This window comes from Trichoderma virens (genome assembly GCF_000170995.1).
Source record: "Trichoderma virens Gv29-8 chromosome Unknown TRIVIscaffold_4, whole genome shotgun sequence".
Taxonomy (NCBI): Eukaryota; Fungi; Ascomycota; class Sordariomycetes; order Hypocreales; family Hypocreaceae; genus Trichoderma; species Trichoderma virens.
Window position 1 is genome coordinate 486862 of NW_014013745.1, and position 17078 is coordinate 503939.

At 53.1% G+C, this 17078-nt stretch overlaps 6 protein-coding genes across 6 annotated transcripts; 3 read left to right on the plus strand and 3 right to left on the minus strand.

Annotated features, from left to right (window-relative positions):
- Nucleotides 1–1039: 1039 nt before the first annotated feature.
- On the plus strand, nucleotides 1040–3734 carry TRIVIDRAFT_145407 (uncharacterized protein; the record flags this gene model as incomplete). The annotated part of the gene is made up of 3 exons (XM_014103090.1): nucleotides 1040–1224; nucleotides 1683–1835; nucleotides 2114–3734. 3 exons carry the CDS (start codon nucleotides 1040–1042, stop codon nucleotides 3732–3734), a joined length of 1959 nt encoding a protein of 652 aa, XP_013958565.1.
- Nucleotides 3735–7643: 3909 nt separating this feature from the next.
- TRIVIDRAFT_177974 (uncharacterized protein) lies at nucleotides 7644–9819 on the plus strand (the record flags this gene model as incomplete). Its single annotated transcript, XM_014103091.1, has 3 exons — nucleotides 7644–8102; nucleotides 8368–8523; nucleotides 8607–9819. The coding sequence occupies 3 exons, from the start codon at nucleotides 7704–7706 to the stop codon at nucleotides 9582–9584; spliced, it is 1533 nt and encodes a 510-aa protein (XP_013958566.1).
- A 252-nt stretch (nucleotides 9820–10071) lies between these two features.
- TRIVIDRAFT_215543 (uncharacterized protein) lies at nucleotides 10072–11012 on the minus strand (the record flags this gene model as incomplete). The annotated part of the gene is made up of 3 exons (XM_014103092.1): nucleotides 10072–10273; nucleotides 10337–10719; nucleotides 10790–11012. The coding sequence occupies 3 exons, from the start codon at nucleotides 10910–10912 to the stop codon at nucleotides 10195–10197; spliced, it is 585 nt and encodes a 194-aa protein (XP_013958567.1).
- A 1574-nt stretch (nucleotides 11013–12586) lies between these two features.
- On the minus strand, nucleotides 12587–13399 carry TRIVIDRAFT_146702 (uncharacterized protein; the record flags this gene model as incomplete). Its single annotated transcript, XM_014103093.1, has 1 exon — nucleotides 12587–13399. One exon carries the CDS (start codon nucleotides 13397–13399, stop codon nucleotides 12587–12589), a length of 813 nt encoding a protein of 270 aa, XP_013958568.1.
- A 325-nt stretch (nucleotides 13400–13724) lies between these two features.
- On the minus strand, nucleotides 13725–15116 carry TRIVIDRAFT_229834 (uncharacterized protein; the record flags this gene model as incomplete). The annotated part of the gene is made up of 2 exons (XM_014103094.1): nucleotides 13725–14913; nucleotides 14969–15116. The coding sequence occupies 2 exons, from the start codon at nucleotides 14983–14985 to the stop codon at nucleotides 14091–14093; spliced, it is 840 nt and encodes a 279-aa protein (XP_013958569.1).
- A 509-nt stretch (nucleotides 15117–15625) lies between these two features.
- Nucleotides 15626–16844, plus strand: TRIVIDRAFT_145502 (uncharacterized protein; the record flags this gene model as incomplete). The annotated part of the gene is made up of 2 exons (XM_014103095.1): nucleotides 15626–15730; nucleotides 16095–16844. 2 exons carry the CDS (start codon nucleotides 15626–15628, stop codon nucleotides 16842–16844), a joined length of 855 nt encoding a protein of 284 aa, XP_013958570.1.
- Nucleotides 16845–17078: the final 234 nt, after the last annotated feature.

Genomic DNA, 17078 nt, shown 5'->3' on the forward strand with positions numbered 1-17078 from the left:
TGTGGGATACCTGACTGGATGTACCAAGGGCACTGGCACTAGCCCGGCCGGAAGAGCGCGACACTCGCTTTCGCACACCCCAGGAAAAGAGCGCAGGCGTCTGTGACTTGGGCCAACGCTGGGTGGTAAAGAGGACGGGAGGCCACATTCCGGGGCTTTGCGAAGGCCAATGCCTCAACTGTTTCTGCTGGAAGTAGAAGGCTTTCTGATGCCGAGTAGACTTGGATAGCAGAGCGCTTGCTTGCTATATTGAGATGATATGACGATGATGAAGAAGAAGAAGAACAAACGAGATCCAAGTCGAACCGAGTACTGCTACAGCACTGTGCCGCTGGAGGAACTCGCTGGGCGCACTGAAAAAACGGCTGTCCAGAACCCTGTGGGTGGGGCCTCGAGGCCGGCAGGACAACGCCTCAAGCCGATCCGCCCGTGGGGCTTCTCAAGCTGTGGCCGCTGCCCGCTGTCCGCTGGAACACACACTCTCTCGACACGCCCCCCGCCTTTCGTCCCCCAAAGACCCTCGCGCCCGTCTCCTGTTCCATCTCTTCCTCCTTCACCCATCGCCAGACTCATTTTTTCTCTCTTCTTCTATCCCTTCACTCACCTGCGCTGTGCAGACCTGCCATCCTCATCCCCTCCATTGCCCCTTTCCCGCGGCGTCCACCATCTTGCCTGCTTCTTTGCTCACGCAATCTCTGCCGAGACGAGCCAGTCGCCAGCGCGCGCACCGTCTTGATCCCGGACCTGCGGTGTCGCCAACTCCGGGCCTCTGCCAACTTGCCCGTCACCATCGCGACGCAGCAAAAGCCCGGTGCCGACCAAGTCGTCTCTGTGACGGCCACGCGCCTCGCCTCGCATCGTGCAGTTTTTCCCTCGTCAATCCCCTCTCCTCTGACCCGAAGCTTCGCCCACAATGTCCTCCGGCGTGGTGCGCTCCACTGCCCTCAGAGCCGGCGGCGCTTGTGTGCGCTGCCGCAAGGGCAAAACCAAGTGCGTCTACGAAAACGGCCGCGCGCCTTGCAAAAACTGCGCAAAAGGCATGCACGAGTGCTATCTGCCCTCGGAGAGCATGGCCCATCACCACGGCCAGAGCCCAGCTCGCCATACCGCTGCCCATCGTCCTGCTCGCGACGCTTTGCCGGCCTCCGGGCCCGGTGCCTCTGACGCCAGGCAGCCCGTTGTGGGCTCAGGCGGAGCCAGACATGTTCAGGCCACCTCCGAAAAGTGAGTGCTTTGTTTCCTTACGCGCCCCCCTCTTTTACCCTCTGTCGCCGCCCGTCACAAGGAAAAAAAGGAAAAAAGATAATTATTATTATCTATCCTTTCCTTCTCCTCATTCCCCCTCCTTGCATCGACGCCATCGTTGCCTTGGCCTCTCTTCGAACGGTGTCAATCCCGTCTCGTCCCCTGGCCCTAGCCCTTGGCCCTCGGTACAGCCTCTGCCCCCGACTATTCCCCCCGAGTGGCCCGGCCGCCCTTTTAGCCTCGTGCACACGTTGCTATGCTACTTGTTTCTGGTCCCCACTCGCCCATTTCCGTTCGGATGGCAGAAGGCCCGATTTTTTTCTTTTTACCGCCGCCCTATGCGCAGCCTGTCAAATCCCTCCAGTCTCGCTATTGGCCGCTAAAGCCGCTGAAGCCGCCGGAACCCGAAGCGGAATATTTTGCTAACGCTGCCTCAGGCTTACACCGGAGCTCCTCGCTGAGTGTGAGCGTGTTGTGTCAAAGACATTCCCGGCCTGCGTGGCCTTTCACAAGCCGACGTTTGTGCAGCAGCTCAAGAACGGCACGCTGGAATCAAGCCTCGTCTACGGTCTTTTGACATGCGCCGCGCGGTAAGTGTCTCTTTTTTTTCTTTTCTTTTCTGCTCCAAGGCATGTGCTGCCGTCATGCAGCAAGGCCACATGTTTCAGCCGCGGCCGGCTCCAGTGGATCAAAAATGCCCGATCCGACGCCGCATGTCAGGCTGCAAGCCTTGTCCGTTGTGGCTTGGCGTCCAGGAACGCGCATTGGTCTGGGCCGGGGAATGGTGTTTTTGGCCATTTCTATGCCTGTTTCTTGTTTCATGTTTCTTGTCTCTGGAATACTGGAACATGTGCTGATGCATCTCCAGGAGCTCTCCCAACCTCATCCGTCGCTATGGCGGCAATCCCACGGCGGCGGCCGACACCTTTGCCGGCAAGACAATCTCCCTAATCAATGCCAACCTGGACCAGCCCAATCTCGCCGACATCCAGGCTCTCTGCCTCGTCATCATTCACGAATGGGGTAGCCGGAATGCCGTCCGTGCCTACGTCTACCTTGGCCAGGCCACGCGGCTGTTGCAGATGTACCGGATTCTTAACAGCCATCACACATCTGACAATGCCGACCAGTTCCTGCGTGACGAGTCTTTTCGCCGCACCCTCTGGCTGACTTACATCCTCGACTGCCTCCTCACCTGTACGCCTGGCCGCTACCCCGCCCTGGCTCTCCAGGACACTGCTGATGTGGCCCTGCCTTGCTCGGACATCAACTTCGCCTTTGGTAACACCGTATATGTGAAGACGCTTCCGCAGCAGCTCGCCCAGCACAACGCCCATGCGTCGCCTGGCCATGTGCCCACCGGCGAGATTGGCGAGTATGGATACATCGTCTTGGCTGCCACTATCTGGCGCGATGTTGTTGGCATGCTCGCCGTGTCCACCTTTCGCGAGGATGACTGCACGGACCTCATCATCAAGATCGAGAGGCTCCGAGCCACCCTCCCCATGCAGTTTGTCGACAAACCTGGCCAGATCAACCTTCATATGACGATGGGGTCTGGCTATACTTTTGCCATGCTGCACTGCCTGATTCACTGCGCCACCATTTTCGTCCATCGCCGACGTCTTTTAGAGGATGTCACGTCTCCCACGTTCAACTTGGAGACATACCGCATGACCCCTCGATGCCACGATATCGTGGACCGTCTCTTCACTTCGTGCCACGGCACCCTGTCTCTCCTGACTGCGGTCGAGTCTGGCGCTGAGAAGGATCATGTCACCTGCTTCCCCATTTTCATGCTCTTCTCCGCATTCACTGCTGGCGCAACCATTGCCTACCTTTCACTCAAGGGGTTGACGCCTCCCAATGCGGTCGAGACGGCGGCGCACATTGTCAAGGACGGGCTGCGCTTCATGCATGATGGCAACGAGAATTGGCCTCTCATGACTAGTTGGCTTAGGCACCTGACCGTTATGCAGCGTGTCCTTCACAACGATGCCGCGGCCATCATGGGCGGGCCTACTGGCCACGGAGGCCATCCTCACATGCCCCCAGCCGCCATCAAGGATGAGATGTCATCAAATGCAGATACCAATCCAGACGCCATGGAGTATGATCAGCAACCCCCTGGTGCCGCGCCTGGCCAGCACGCTGCTGAGCCACGCTCAGTATCCGGCTCTGCCCGAGGGGAGAGCGAGCCGCCCATTTCTCTTCCGCGACGGCCCGGGGTCACAACTATCAACGGGGGTTCTAACAACGTCTCCACCCCAGACACCGTATCCCCGCCGCCCGCCGGTGCACCGCAAGCAAATATGCAGGTGCATGACATTAAGCGGCAAAGCCCCGAGATGGTTCAAAACGGCATGGTCTCAGTCCACGACGGCCAGACCACGAGTCAAGACATGACTGCCCCAGAGCTGTGCGAGGCTTTTGAGCGCCAGCTTCTCGACCTCGACGACCTTGCTGCCTTTATGGGTGGCGGAGTTTGACTCGAGGCAGCGGGTGAGGCATCACAAACGGCAATTACGGACGGAGCCATGATGCTAATGACCCTCGCTGGACGCGCAATCTAGAGAGGGTGAGCTAGCTTTGCTAGCATCTCCTTCTCCCGTTTCTCTTCTCTCTCTTTTTATTTTTCAAGAGCGTACAAGATGGGATCTGCAAGACAATGAAGGGCTATACAAAATTACGGCATCGTCAAGACGCATATAATGACACGAGACGGAGACTGAAATCTTTACGGGTTGAATTAATATCGGGGTTTGTACGTGTGTAGGACTATTAAACGGGCAAGTCTCCTTTTTTTTTTTTTTTTGGTTTTGGTTTTCCGATACCCCGGAGGGAGGGCGGCAGGAGAGGCGTTGAGGCAATATAGTGATGAGGAATAGTCGACCTGAGTAGTTTTGATAGTTTTGGTTCAAGCTGGACTGAATTAAGATTATGCAATTCGGAAACTAAGTCTTGTTTTTGAGCTTTGAAGCTTTAACCAGTCGTGAGCATGACTCGCAGTAGTAGATAAGTAAGGAAGAGTTCGGAAGTGGCGCGGGAAGTGGGAGTAAGTGGAAGAGAATGCTTGACAGGCTTATCAGAAACACCACGAATATCTCTGTATGTTGAAGCGATGACTTGTGAGAATGATTAATGTAATTGCTTGGTCTATGCTTGATTACGATTGACGCGGCCCTCCTCCCGTATCATTCCGAACCCCCCTTTTCTCCGCATCGCTGAGAGTTTCGTAAGGTTGAAAAGTCGAACGGGCGTTGGAGAAGCGCCGTGATGAGACGAGAATTTTTGGGGTCGAGATGTGGGGAAACAGAAAAGAATGGGACGGACGTGGGGAAACCGGGGGAGAAAAAATCAATGGTCTTGGTTGGGGCGGCAGTTGGAGAGGGCTTAGTGCGCGGAAAGGGACCGAGCATGAATAGTGGATTTTTTTGGGGCCGCCGGTGGTTCGAGGCGAGGTTTTACTGTATATGATTCTCTGGCGACATGCCTGTTGCGAGCGAGAGAGGAGATTTTCGTCTGCGTGGAGACGAGAAAAGTTTGGGGTAAAGGGGATTTGATTTGACGTTCCGGAGATGTGGTGTTACATGGAGTACGAGAAAAAACCGGATCTTAGATTTGGAGATGAGATTTGCGGAGGAGAAGGCGTTGCAATGGTGGATGAATCCGGAGAGCTGTCGGAGACGTTGCAGGGATTTGACTTTTTTTTCCTCTTCTCCATTGCTAATCAGAACTTTTCAAAGGCCGAGGAATGGAGGCTGAGACTAGTATTCGGTGTTTGAAGCTCACATCGTGTTCACCCGCACAGGGCATGGTGACGCTCCGTGAGCTGAAAATGAAAGGATTGCTATTCCTGGCTACACTAGGGAGCTCTCGCGTGGCCAACGTCGCATTCTGGAGTCTATCTATTGTCCTGTGGGTTGCATCTGTCGTCTAGTGCTTAGATTTTGCAACAGACGAAAACGCCGCTGTTCGATCTTGGGCTCCGGAGCCTCGTGCTGTTCGCGTGGGAAGACATGCCAACTCTAACGCCCTGGGCTCTAGGTTCTAGATTGTTGGCTTTTGGGGCTGGACTAGTATTTTCCATGTCAATTGGGCGGGACTAAATCCTATTGTTGCCCATGAGCTGGAGCCCTATTGTCAAGAGAAGTAATCACGTGTGTGTCGTCTGTGCTTTTTTTTTCTTCTTTTTTTTTCCACTTTGGCCGTTTTCAGATTTTGGTGCATCTCATTATGTCCGTATTCGCATGCCCTGGCCTGGACGAGCTGGGAAGCCGCTTACGTTTTGCCTCTGTCAAGGTCGCATCCAGACACCAGCTGTGCTGCAGGGAACTAGGATCTGTGAACTGAGTCAAAAAAAGCAGACTACCTATATCTGGGACTGTTCGGACTTCCTCCGGAAGAGCCTGCATGTGAGCTGGCTTCGGCCTCGCGTCGCACTTGTACATAGTACGAGCCAGCAAAACTGCTAGTGTCTTCTTTTCTGCTTCTCTAAGCCTTCCCTCGTCTAGTTGGTGGGCTTTTCCTCAAGCCTTCATGCTTGTTTTTCCTCCTTTCAAGCGAAGAGGTGCGGTGCAGCGCCGGCAATCAGAAGTAATAGCCGAATCAACCGAATTTGCCAGCCAATGGAAGGGCACCAAAATGCGCGTACTAACTTATGTAATACCGCTAGTCAAAGCTGTGGCTTGCAAAAAAAGAAAAAAAAAGAGAAAAAAAGAAATAGAAAAAAAAGAAATACTGGTGCCTGCTGCTGAGGCAAGCGGACAGAGTTTCCTTGCCCTGGCCTTGCCTTGCATTAAGCGGCAGCGCCAAAAAAGCAAAAAGGCTAACCCCATGCGAGCGGGGAAGCAATCTCGAGAGCCTCATTGGCCTGTGCTCGCCAGAGATGCCACGCCAAGACCGCATACCGGCAATCTCGTGCCGAGAAGGCTGTCATTGCTGCCAAGACGGGATTAGGCTTGGCATCTAGTGCTGCAGATCCTAGTCCAAAGACAAACTATTCGTGACTTCGTTTTGGCGGGGAACAACACACCTCGAGGCAAAGGGCCTGGGGAAAGCAAAATCCGATATGCGATGATGGCGCCAAGTACGAGCAAGTGTGCCATGTTTGTAGATCCGTGGAATTGCCACTGAATCTGGAGAAGCTGCTCTGTGATTTTGGCTGTTGTTAGCTTACTAGCAGCTCTGGCAAATGGCTCATTGTCACGAGTTGGAGACGGGCTGCTTTCGCGATTTCCGAATCATGTTATGCTTGAATGGCGGAGAAAGAGGGCTGACCACGGCTTGCATCATGGTCAAGTTTCTCGGCTAGGCATCTCGAATCAGGGCTCTGGCCAGCCATAGAGGCGTTATTCCGGTCGGTTGGCGTTTTATCGAACTTGGTTTTTAGGTTTATCTCCAACTCGCAAAGATATCGAGACGAGTCAAGCAACGACGATGATCGAGTAAATGCGGCTGCTTCTACATTGTTGCAAGCATCGTACTTTGTAATACATGACCCTTCTTCGGCATGGCCGCCGTTCTTTTCCGAAATTGGAGACTTCTTCGCCGTCATCCGATGTGTGCCCGCTAAACAGACTTGAGGTCACAGAGTTTGGCCGCTTCCGGCTGTCAAAGCAAAGGCAGGCAAAGCAAGGGTAGGAGTATGCATTACGAATTCCCACGAAGATGCGTTTGAACGGCAAACCATGATTTGGGATGTTGCTCCGTTGGTTTGTGACATCCATGTAAGTCACTTGCGATGGGCTCCATCTCATGGTGTGTGACTGGCCGGCAGACGCTGTCATGGTGGTTCCAACCCGGGTGGATCACGCTTTGCTTTTCTCTGATTCTACCTCTCTTCGCCCCGACCCCGGTTGTTGCTTCGTATTCTCATTCATTGCACAGGTACAGCTACCCAGGCCATGGCTGGCAGATCCTACAATAGCCAGGCTGCTGGTACGCGCACCGGGCATGACGATGGGTCTCAGCCCACCTCAACAGCAACAGAGAATAAGCTTGTGTTGCCGTGATGTCTGTGGAGGCAAGGCTAGAGAATAACTAGGCTTGATTTCTAGCCCCATCCTGGCCCCATCCCCGAGCCAGTGCCAGTATCACACACTGGCATGTACTCGTGCTTGTATTGTTGCGATTTCGCCGTTCTAGACTGGCTCGTGGGCCGGCCCCAGGAAGCGTGGAGATGGGCTAGGAGCACAGGCACAGGTAAGCCTCAACCCTGGATGATTCCCGCTTTTGTACATGATCATTCTGGGGTTCCCCAACTTCGTCTGTGTCTGCGAGTACGTATCGCCCCTCGCCCTCTTCCCTTGCTCCGCATTTTCTATATATCATCTCCTCCTCCCCCTCCTCCTCCAGATTTTGGAGCTCATTCCTCTTTACGGCCCTTTTCCTCTTCTTCTTTCTCCCCTCCCTTGACCTTGTCTCATAACATCGTCATTTCAGCAAACACCGCCATCATGGTTGGGAATCAAGAGGAGTACTGGGTTCCCGAGAACTACGACAACATGTCGGCTGGCCGCTACTTGGCCACGCGGTTCTCGTCGCTCAAGCCTCCCATGCTCAACGTGCCCAATCCATGGAAGCTTCTGCGCATGCTCAACCGCCAGCAATGGTCCTTTTTCGCCATTGCCTTCTGGGCCTGGACGTGGGACGCCTTTGACTTCTTCACCGTGTCCCTGACCGTGGCGGACCTGGCCAAGCAGTTTGACAAGACCACCACAGACATCACCTGGGGCATCACGCTGGTGCTCATGTTCCGATCCGTCGGCTCAATTGCCTTTGGTGTTGCCGCCGATCGCTACGGTCGCAAGTGGCCGTTTATCGTCAACAACCTGTTATTTATCGCCCTGGAACTGGTAAGAAAACCCCTCGAATCCTATTTTCGCGATTTTGAAGCATGGCGTCCAATTGCAAACTGGGACTTGGCGAGATGCCGCCAAGATTGAGCCGGCGGTGCCACCCGCCTTGGCTACAGACCCCCAAACCCCGCCAGTGGTAGCGGCACTGCACGCACTCAATCAACTGCCGGGGCTATTGATTCTGCTTCGCAATCATGGCTATTAAAATCTCGGAGAATAATTTCATTGAGGAAAAACCGCTAACTATGGCTGGCATTTGTAGGGAACCGGCTTCTGCAACACATACAAGCAATTCCTCGCCTGCCGTGCCCTGTTTGGCGTTGCCATGGGAGGTCTGTACGGAAATGCGGCTGCCACAGCTCTGGAAGACTGCCCGGAAGAGGCTCGCGGTATCATTAGCGGTATCCTCCAGCAAGGTGTAAGTTGGCGTCAATATTCCCTCTGTTTAGAAGCGCGAAACAATAGGAATTCCTAGTTTGCTAATCATTTTGACCTTAACAGTATGCCTTTGGATATCTTCTCGCCACTGCTTTCGCTCGTGGTCTCGTCAACACCACCTCTCACGGATGGCGCCCTCTGTTCTGGTTCGGCGCCTGTCCTCCCGTTCTCTTCATCATCTTCCGTCTGATGATGCCCGAGACCCAGACATACCGCGAGCGCGAGCGTATGCGTATCGAGGCTGGTCAGAGCAGAAGCGGGGACGAGTCTGTTGGCAAGGTTTTCATCAAGGAGGGCAAGGTGGCCATCAAGCGCCACTGGCTCCTGTTGACCTACCTTGTTTTGCTCATGGCAGGCTTTAACTTTATGAGCCACGGCAGCCAGGATCTGTACCCTACCATGTTGACGAACCAGCTGCAATTCAGCCCCAACAAGGTCACCGTGACACAAGTCGTTGCTAACCTGGGCGCCATGACGGGCGGTACTGTTGTTGGCTTCATGAGCCAGTCTCTTGGCCGTCGTTTCAGCATCTGCTGCTGCTGCATTGTCGGCGGCGCTCTGCTCTACCCCTACACCTTTGTGCACGACACGTCCGTCATGGCCGCTGCTTTCTTCCAGCAGTTCTGCGTCCAGGGCGCCTGGGGAGTCATCCCCATCCACCTGATGGAGCTGTCTCCCGGCGCCTTCAGAACCTTTGTCGTTGGTACCGCCTACCAGCTGGGTAACCTAGTGTCATCCGCCTCTTCCACCATCGAGGCGCGCATTGGCGAGCGCTTCCCTCTGCCGCCCACAGCTTCCGGCACAAAGCGCTACGATTACGGCAAAGTCATTTGCATCTTCATGGGCTGCGTCTACGCTTATGTCCTGGTCTTGACGTTCTTGGGCCCTGAGCAGCTCCGCAAGAGCTTCGATGTGGCCTACGACCACGACGCCGCCGAGGTCGCCGGCTGGGACGACAAGCCCAAGGCTGTGCACGACGAGGATTACGATGCCAAGACGCGGGATTCCACCGCGGAGAAGCGAGCTACTGAGGAGGTTTAATCTGGATACCCGTAGTTTTGGATGTGTTGTTTTAGTTTATTTTGGGTATGGGAAATGGAGGCCAAATCACGAACACATTTGCATTGGCCCAATGGTTTTGATATGATGCTTTGGGAGCTCCAGGCAGTGGAACCAGCCACTGTACGTGGATTATGATGTGACGCAACCTGCGGTTTATATATAACACGCAAATACCAAATTATATGAAGCCCACCAGTTGGGAAATGAATTATTGAATATTCTATTGATATCGGGTGATAAGAACTTGAGGTTAAGAATGTGACGAAACAATATGATTGAAGATACCTTGTCGAGCGACAAGTAAGACAGTGGATTTCAAATACAAGTGAGTACTATATGTGACATGTAGATGCATCCTATGTGGGTTCAAAGTATTTGTGTCCAAGTCCGTATTGTAGTCTATGGACTCTGCAACAAACGCCAGTACATCAGAAACCAAAAGTATTGCAAGCAACCAACGGGACATGTACAGTCGTCATGATTCTTATTTCATATAAAACACAAGACATTAAACGCCCCTCATATATCATGAAATGCTAACAATATAAAAAGCAACTAAAAAGTCCTCATCGCGTTCGATACGCCCCGTTTAATCACGGTGGTGGTGGTGTCCCTGTTGTTGGCCTCCATAGTACATGTTCTCTGCCTCCTTCTTCTCCTTGTGCTTCCTATAACAACTCTGTTAGCATACACATCCCCCTTCTGGCCAGATTTTTTGGAACACAACGCACTCGAAGGCATTCTCAATCAAGTTGGCGCCAATGGCACCGGCAACAGCCGCGAGGCCGCTGCCAATCAGACCGCCACCGGCCTTCTTGGCGGCGAAACCAGCGACGCCGCCGCCGATGAGGGTTGCGCCGAGGCCGCGGTCGCCGTCCTGACCCTCAGCGCCGGGGGCACCGCCGGGGTACTGCTGCTCGGAGCCGGGGTACTGGCTGTAGCCGGGCTGGCCGTACTGCTGCTGCTGCTGGTGCTGCTGGTACTGGTGCTGTTGCTGCTGGTCGTACTGGGGCTGGCCGTAGGGGGAGGCGCTGCGGTTGTTGTCGTAGCCCTGGGGCTGGCCGTACTGCTGCTGGTGCTGCTGGTATTGCTGCTGAGGCTGGCCGTACTGCTGCTGTTTTTTGGGGGGGAAATGTGTAAGTCGAGAGAGCTGGGATGTTTTATCGGAGGAGTCGAAGACGAACCTGTTGAGGGTAGCCCTGCTGCTGCTGGGGATAACCGCCGTACTGCTGCTGCTGCTGGCCGTATTGCTGCTGCTGAGGGTAGCCGCTACCGCCGGCGGAGTTGTAGTAGTCGTTGGCAGACATGATGGCGGGGTATCTGAGGTTTTAGAAGAGGCGGTTTAGAAAAATGTCGCGCGAAACACGAGCTGGAAGGGAAGAAGAAAAAGCGAGAAGGGAAAAAAAGACAAGACTAGATAGAAAAATAAAAACAAGAGTGTCAGAAGCAGTCCGGGCAAGCTTATTTATTTCGCTTTTATAATCATGCGGGCAAGGGGATCTGGGCTTGGTGGGGGGGGAAACGCCGGACATGGACACTTGATCCTTTCTCCGCGCGTCTGTCTGTCTGTCTTGTCTTCTCAGCTGGACGGTTAGCCTTAGCGGCTGTCGATGGCCCTGTGCCACGAATCAGCATGGCTGGTGGAGGCGTGTGGATTTTGCCTCGGATTACATGCTGCTGTGGTTCGTGCCGGTTGCATGCAAGGTACATACAGTAGAGGGAGAGTGGCGCAGTCACTGCGGCTCTTGGGCGGCGTTGGTGGAATCCAGCAGAAACAATGACGATGATGACGAGGAGTAAGTTGATACTACTACCTTTGCTGGGACTACTTTATGTATGGAAACATGTTTGAAGATTACGGTGCCTTCATAGAGTATGCATTCATTTTGTGACACTGGTTTGGTGTCTATGTTGCGGTGAAATGTAGGTGAGCGGTTACTACTGTTGACAGAACCGTCTTACAGGGACACCCCAGACTACGGCTTTCCCGGCACATTCTGGAGCTGTCGACAGACTTTCGGCCTTTGAACCTTGAACCCATCAGGCTAGAGGTTTTGGTGAATGGGAAGAGGAGGGATTGCAGAAGGATTATACGAGGGGTATGTGCGTGCAGCAGGAGAGTATCTAGACGTATTGTAGTATGCCGCGATACATGGGTCGACATTAACTGTAGGTGCCTGTATTCAAGAGAAGTTGGCTTCGTACAATACCTACCTAGATGGCACATGAAGTGCACTGACGTCAAAAAAAGTAATTTTACGCAAACAATATTCAGCGCATTTCAGTCATGATGGAGCCCAGCTCTGACGAAAAAAAGAGGGGGAAGATGGAAAGCTTTCCCAAAGCCCGAAACAAAAGTGGCGGCGGACTACTCCGTCCTACTACAGCAGATTTCGCAGCCATCCGCTCAGCCACGTCTATTTCTTCTTCTTTGTTCCAGGGGCAATCATGTGCAAACAAGCCACAACTATTTTATTTTGGTAGTTCCGGCCAGAATCAGCCGACCCGCATCTTTTTTTGCTAGACGCCAAGGCTGATTTTCTGTTATGTCTCGATTTCTGGTGAGGGGCCGGGCGGTTACAGATTGCAGGGTCCATGTCCCTTACCTACCCAGACGGGACATTTGGGGGCGGCGCATCTCGCGTCTTTTGTCCTGTTTCGAGGGTCTGTTTCGAGGGCCGTTGAATTGCCGGTCGCTATCGTTTACCTCCATGTTCACGGTCGATGTTCAGGGTGTCTCTGGATATCACTGATATTTCTTTTTGTCTCTTGTTGATATTCACAGGCGATGGTGCTGTCTGCTCCGTGCAGAGGCTTAGCTCTGGACCACCTATTTCTTGGCGACCTCAGCGGCGGTCGAGCCACGGCCAAGAACTCTTGGCTGGCATTCATTCTCTATCCAGCGTAGCATCTAGTTGCCGGTGATTATGACAAAGTAAAAAGAGACAGCTCAGTCGAATCAGGTGCTCGTACGCTCAAAGTCACGCCTCCATCGCCGGCCAAAACGCATTCTCCGCCGCCAACACCTCGTGCCACTTTGCCAATGCTCTGTCCAACAACACCGTCTTGACAACCTCGTCCGCGTCCCGACGCAGCTCCATCTCCCGCTGCACCGCAGAGTCGATGATCTCGCCCAGCTGGTCGACAAACTGCGCAAACTCCTTGGAGCTCCAGTTCGGAATGAATTCCCGCCTGAGAGCCCCGCCATCGGCGTCTTCTTCGCTGTCTGAGGGAGTGGAGAGCCGGGCTGCGGCACCGGACCAGGCGTCAAGGTAGCATTTTTCCGTTGCCCAGAAGATGATGGCGGCTTCGAGCCAGGGAAGAAGCACGCCCTCGTCGCTGTTGGGAGAGATGCCGTCGAAGAGGGCTTCGAAACGGCGCAGGCCCTCGAGCTTGGAGCTGGCGGCAACACAGCCGTCAGCGCCAGCAGGTAGATTCACGTCGATGCCGTACTTGCCCGCGGTGCGGACGAAGAAATCCTCTTCTCGACGGATGTTGACCAGTGCGTCAATCATCCAGTGAAGCAGCTTTTCGTTTGGCGAATATTTCCTCTCGGCAGCTTCATCACGAGGAGGGATCACCACCTCAGGCAGCTGCAGAAAGCTCAGCAGACGGCCCACGCCACGGATGTATGCATGAATATACAGCCGGTCATTGGCGAGCCATTGGCCAAGAACGCTTTTGGAGAGGCGGCCTTGAGCAGCGTGGGCGAGGAACGGGGACTGAGTGGCTGATTTGTAGGCGAGGGGATCGGAGATGAGGATTGCTTGCGTGAGGGAAAAGGGAGTAGCCATTTTATTTTTAGTTGTTCTACTTTCTTTTTGTGGTGAGTTTATTTAGATGTAATATTGATGTCAGTGATGCGTAGTTGAATGACAGCAAGAAGAGGCTTTTTTGGAGGATTGAGGTGTAAATGCGTAGTAGACGAATTCCTGCGCATGTGTTGATGTAGATGCCGTGGTATATTACGTCACGCAGGTGACTTCCTCTTTACTCAATATGCCAAGTATTTTGCCAATGTCTCACCGAGATCGCTGGCTACGCTCTATTTGGAAAAATTGCTCTTGTTTATAGCAGCACTTGATTAAAGATTCGTTAGAGAAAAGCACCAAGGAGGCTAATAGAGTTGAATATCCTCTTATTTGTACTAGGTACCCTATGGTTTTGGTGTTCTATGTTGAGTGCTCAGCGGCTATTGAGAAGAACTTTCTATCTCGCAATCTGGATATTGGAAACCCATTTCTTCAAGTCTATTTCACCGGCATCTCTCGTTACTTGTTTCCTCCAAGCTGTTTCTCGTCATGTCATTGGTTTATATCTTGCAGTCGCCATAATTTGGAAAGTAGTTGTATCTTCGTTCTAGGAACAAGGCGGCTCGTTTGTCCATTTTAAAAAGTTGAAAAAATTCGAAAAAAGAAAAGCAAAAGGAAAAAGGATGTTGCAGCATCTCAGCTGCCAAATAGATCATCCATATAGATCCCCTCTTTACGCTTTAACAGGCGGAATCACCATGCCATACTTCTCATACGGGAAGTTCTCCAGGCTGACAAGGTACTCAGCCCAGCCGTCGCCCAACTCACCAACCTGGTGCAGATCGACCTGTCCAGCCTCACCAGTTCGGCCAGCAAGGACTTCCTCCTCGCGGCCGGCGTACTCCTTCTTCAGCATCGGGTGGGGGCACCAGATGACACGCATGCCAGCACGGCGGCCAGCTTCGACGCCGGGGACGGAATCTTCAAAGACGAGGCATTCCTCAGGCTTGATGGGAGCTTCTCCCTCGGGCAGCGAATCATTGATGGTCTTAAGAGCGAGGAGGAAGATATCTGGGAGAGGCTTTCCGCGACCAGGCGTGAGGCGGGTGTCATCGCCCACAACGCGGCGATTAGCAGGGAAGACGGAGAAAAGATCGGAGAGATGGTTCGTCTTGAGCTTGAAGTTGCCCAGGTGCGAGCTCGTGGCCAGAGCAATGTGCACGGGGGGTGTCTCAATACCAGCCTCCTGCGTGCGGACCAGGCTGGTGAGCAGCTCAGGGACGCCAGGCAGAGGCTTGGTGCCAGGGAAGAGCTTCTGATGCAGGGCAGCGTTTTCAGCTGCGAATTCGTCTGACGAGATGGGGAGCTGAGCCCAGTCCAAGAAGATCTTGTTGGCGGAGGGACCAGGGCGGCCCTGAAGCTGGGCCTTGATGGACCAGGGCAGAGAAGGGCGAGAGTACTTGTCCAGGATGAGATTGACGCAGAGAGTGTAAATGTCCTCGGTGTCGAGAAGGAGGCCGTCCATGTCGAAGAGACAGGCTCTCACGGGGGGGAAGCTGGCCGTGGTTTAGCATTCAGTCGATCCGATGAGAACGAGAGATGGAGACATACTCAGTTCGAGGCGCCATTTTCAGAGAGGGGCAGAAGCTGGATCTTGGAGTTCCAAAGGGTTTAAAAATGAGGGTGAGGGTGATTAGACACGAGGTAGGTGTAGGTGAAAGAGGTTTGTTGAGCGAGGCTGAGAGATCGAAAGATGCTCTTTATCCTCGCCACCTTTTTTTTTTCTTCTCCTGCGCGTTGGCGAGTGGCCGCGGTTTTATGTATCGATCAAAGCCTCTGATCTTCGCTGGCCGAAGTGGGGGCGGGGCGCTTTCAGTATCGGGACTCGCCGAATGACTCCTTCTGCAGCCCGTCTTTTCATGAATTGATGGGGGGCATCGTCTCATAACTAAGAGTTGGCTCTTTAGCCTATTGTTGATTGACATGCTCTCAGTTTATGATGAGCTTATACAAGGTGAATCTGCCAATGGAGAAGTCTTGATAGCCAATGATACCTCCCTTAGCAACTTAGGTACCTCCTAACCAAGTACATTGTATTGCACTCCGGAAAAGTTCACTGAAAATTCTCCTCCAGCTCGCTGACGTAATCACATACATGCCACTTCCCCCACTAGCCACGCCTCATCCCGTAGCCTCCATGTTCAATATTCATAATCTCATCCATTCCTCGCTGCCATTCAACACATTAAAGCCATACGCCGCCCAAACATGAGTGACAAAGACAAAGCCCCAACAAATACAAAAGAAGTGTCTCAGAAAGAGAAGCCCGACGATGAGCCGGAAGTGGTGAAATTCTCCCCTGAAGAGGAAGCAGTAAGTACAGACTAGTGTCGTTTATGTCATGGTTAGGCTCAGATATCGCATCTCACCTCCTTATATCGGGCTTTTGTTTCTAATGTTGAGCTGTATTTTATTTTCTCCATCACATTTGGAGAAGCCTATGAACTACCTGTATCATTTCATCGCGCATGCATACAAAAATACAACCAGTTCCTATTTCTTCCCGATTTAATCTCAGAGCTTGCCTCACACCATCTACGCTCACCCTATCCGGAATGCCCTTCACAACATGAGCCATCTCTCTTTCAAATGGATCTCATATCATCCTAAAACTATCAAAATGCTCATTCAATCTCTTTCATTCTAGGCACTCCTCAAAGAATCTCACGCCATCAAGGCTGACGCCAATTCCCTTTTCACCTCCAAAGACTACCACAATGCTCTCTCCAGATACGACGATGCCATTGCATCATGTCCCAACTACCTCCACTATGAGCGTGCCGTTCTACAGAGCAACATTGCCGCATGCCACTTGAAAATCGAACAGTGGAAAGAAGCAATAAAGGCCGCATCAGATGCCCTCGACGGCTTGGCAAAGCTTGAAACCGAGTCAAGTCCAAATGATCCAAAGGCCGACACCAAAGAAGACGACACATCAAACAAGCCAGAGACAAAAGCCACCGAAGAAGACGACGAGGTCGAAGAAGAAATCGTCAGCTCAGGTGCAGCTCGCTCCGCACCCATGCCCGCCCCCGAACCAACCCCCGAGCAGGTAGCCCTAGAGAATCGCAAAGCAGACATCCTCCGCATCCGCACCAAGGCGCTGCTTCGACGTGCTCGAGCCCGTTCTGAAGCCGGCGGGTGGTCGAACCTAGCTGGCGCGGAAGAAGACTACCGCACGCTCTCTCAAATGCCTGGGCTGACACCGGCTGATCAGCGCACCGTTCGGACGCAGCTCAAGGCGTTGCCGCCGCGAACAAAGGCTGCTCAGGAGGCCGAAATGTCGGAAATGTGGGGGAAGCTGCGTAGTCTTGGCGATGGTATCCTCAAGCCATTTGGACTGAGCACAAACAATTTCCAAATGGTCAAGGATGAGAAGACTGGAGGCTATAGCATGAACTTTACGCAGGGAGGCTCATCGTCATGACAGAGCGAGATAAAACTGTGTATTGGCAAAGTGCTACGTGGATTACTACTGGTTCTGCTTGGATGATATCTGGTCATATTTCTAGCGATGTAGATGATAGAGCCGTTATTCAAACAATCTCGAGGCATAAAACTTTGTAGATTTGTAATTTATCAGAGCTCGTACCACCTATGCCCACTACCTCAGCGAAGCCAAGTACCATCCAAGCCCAAGGTAGTCCTCAACATCTCACTG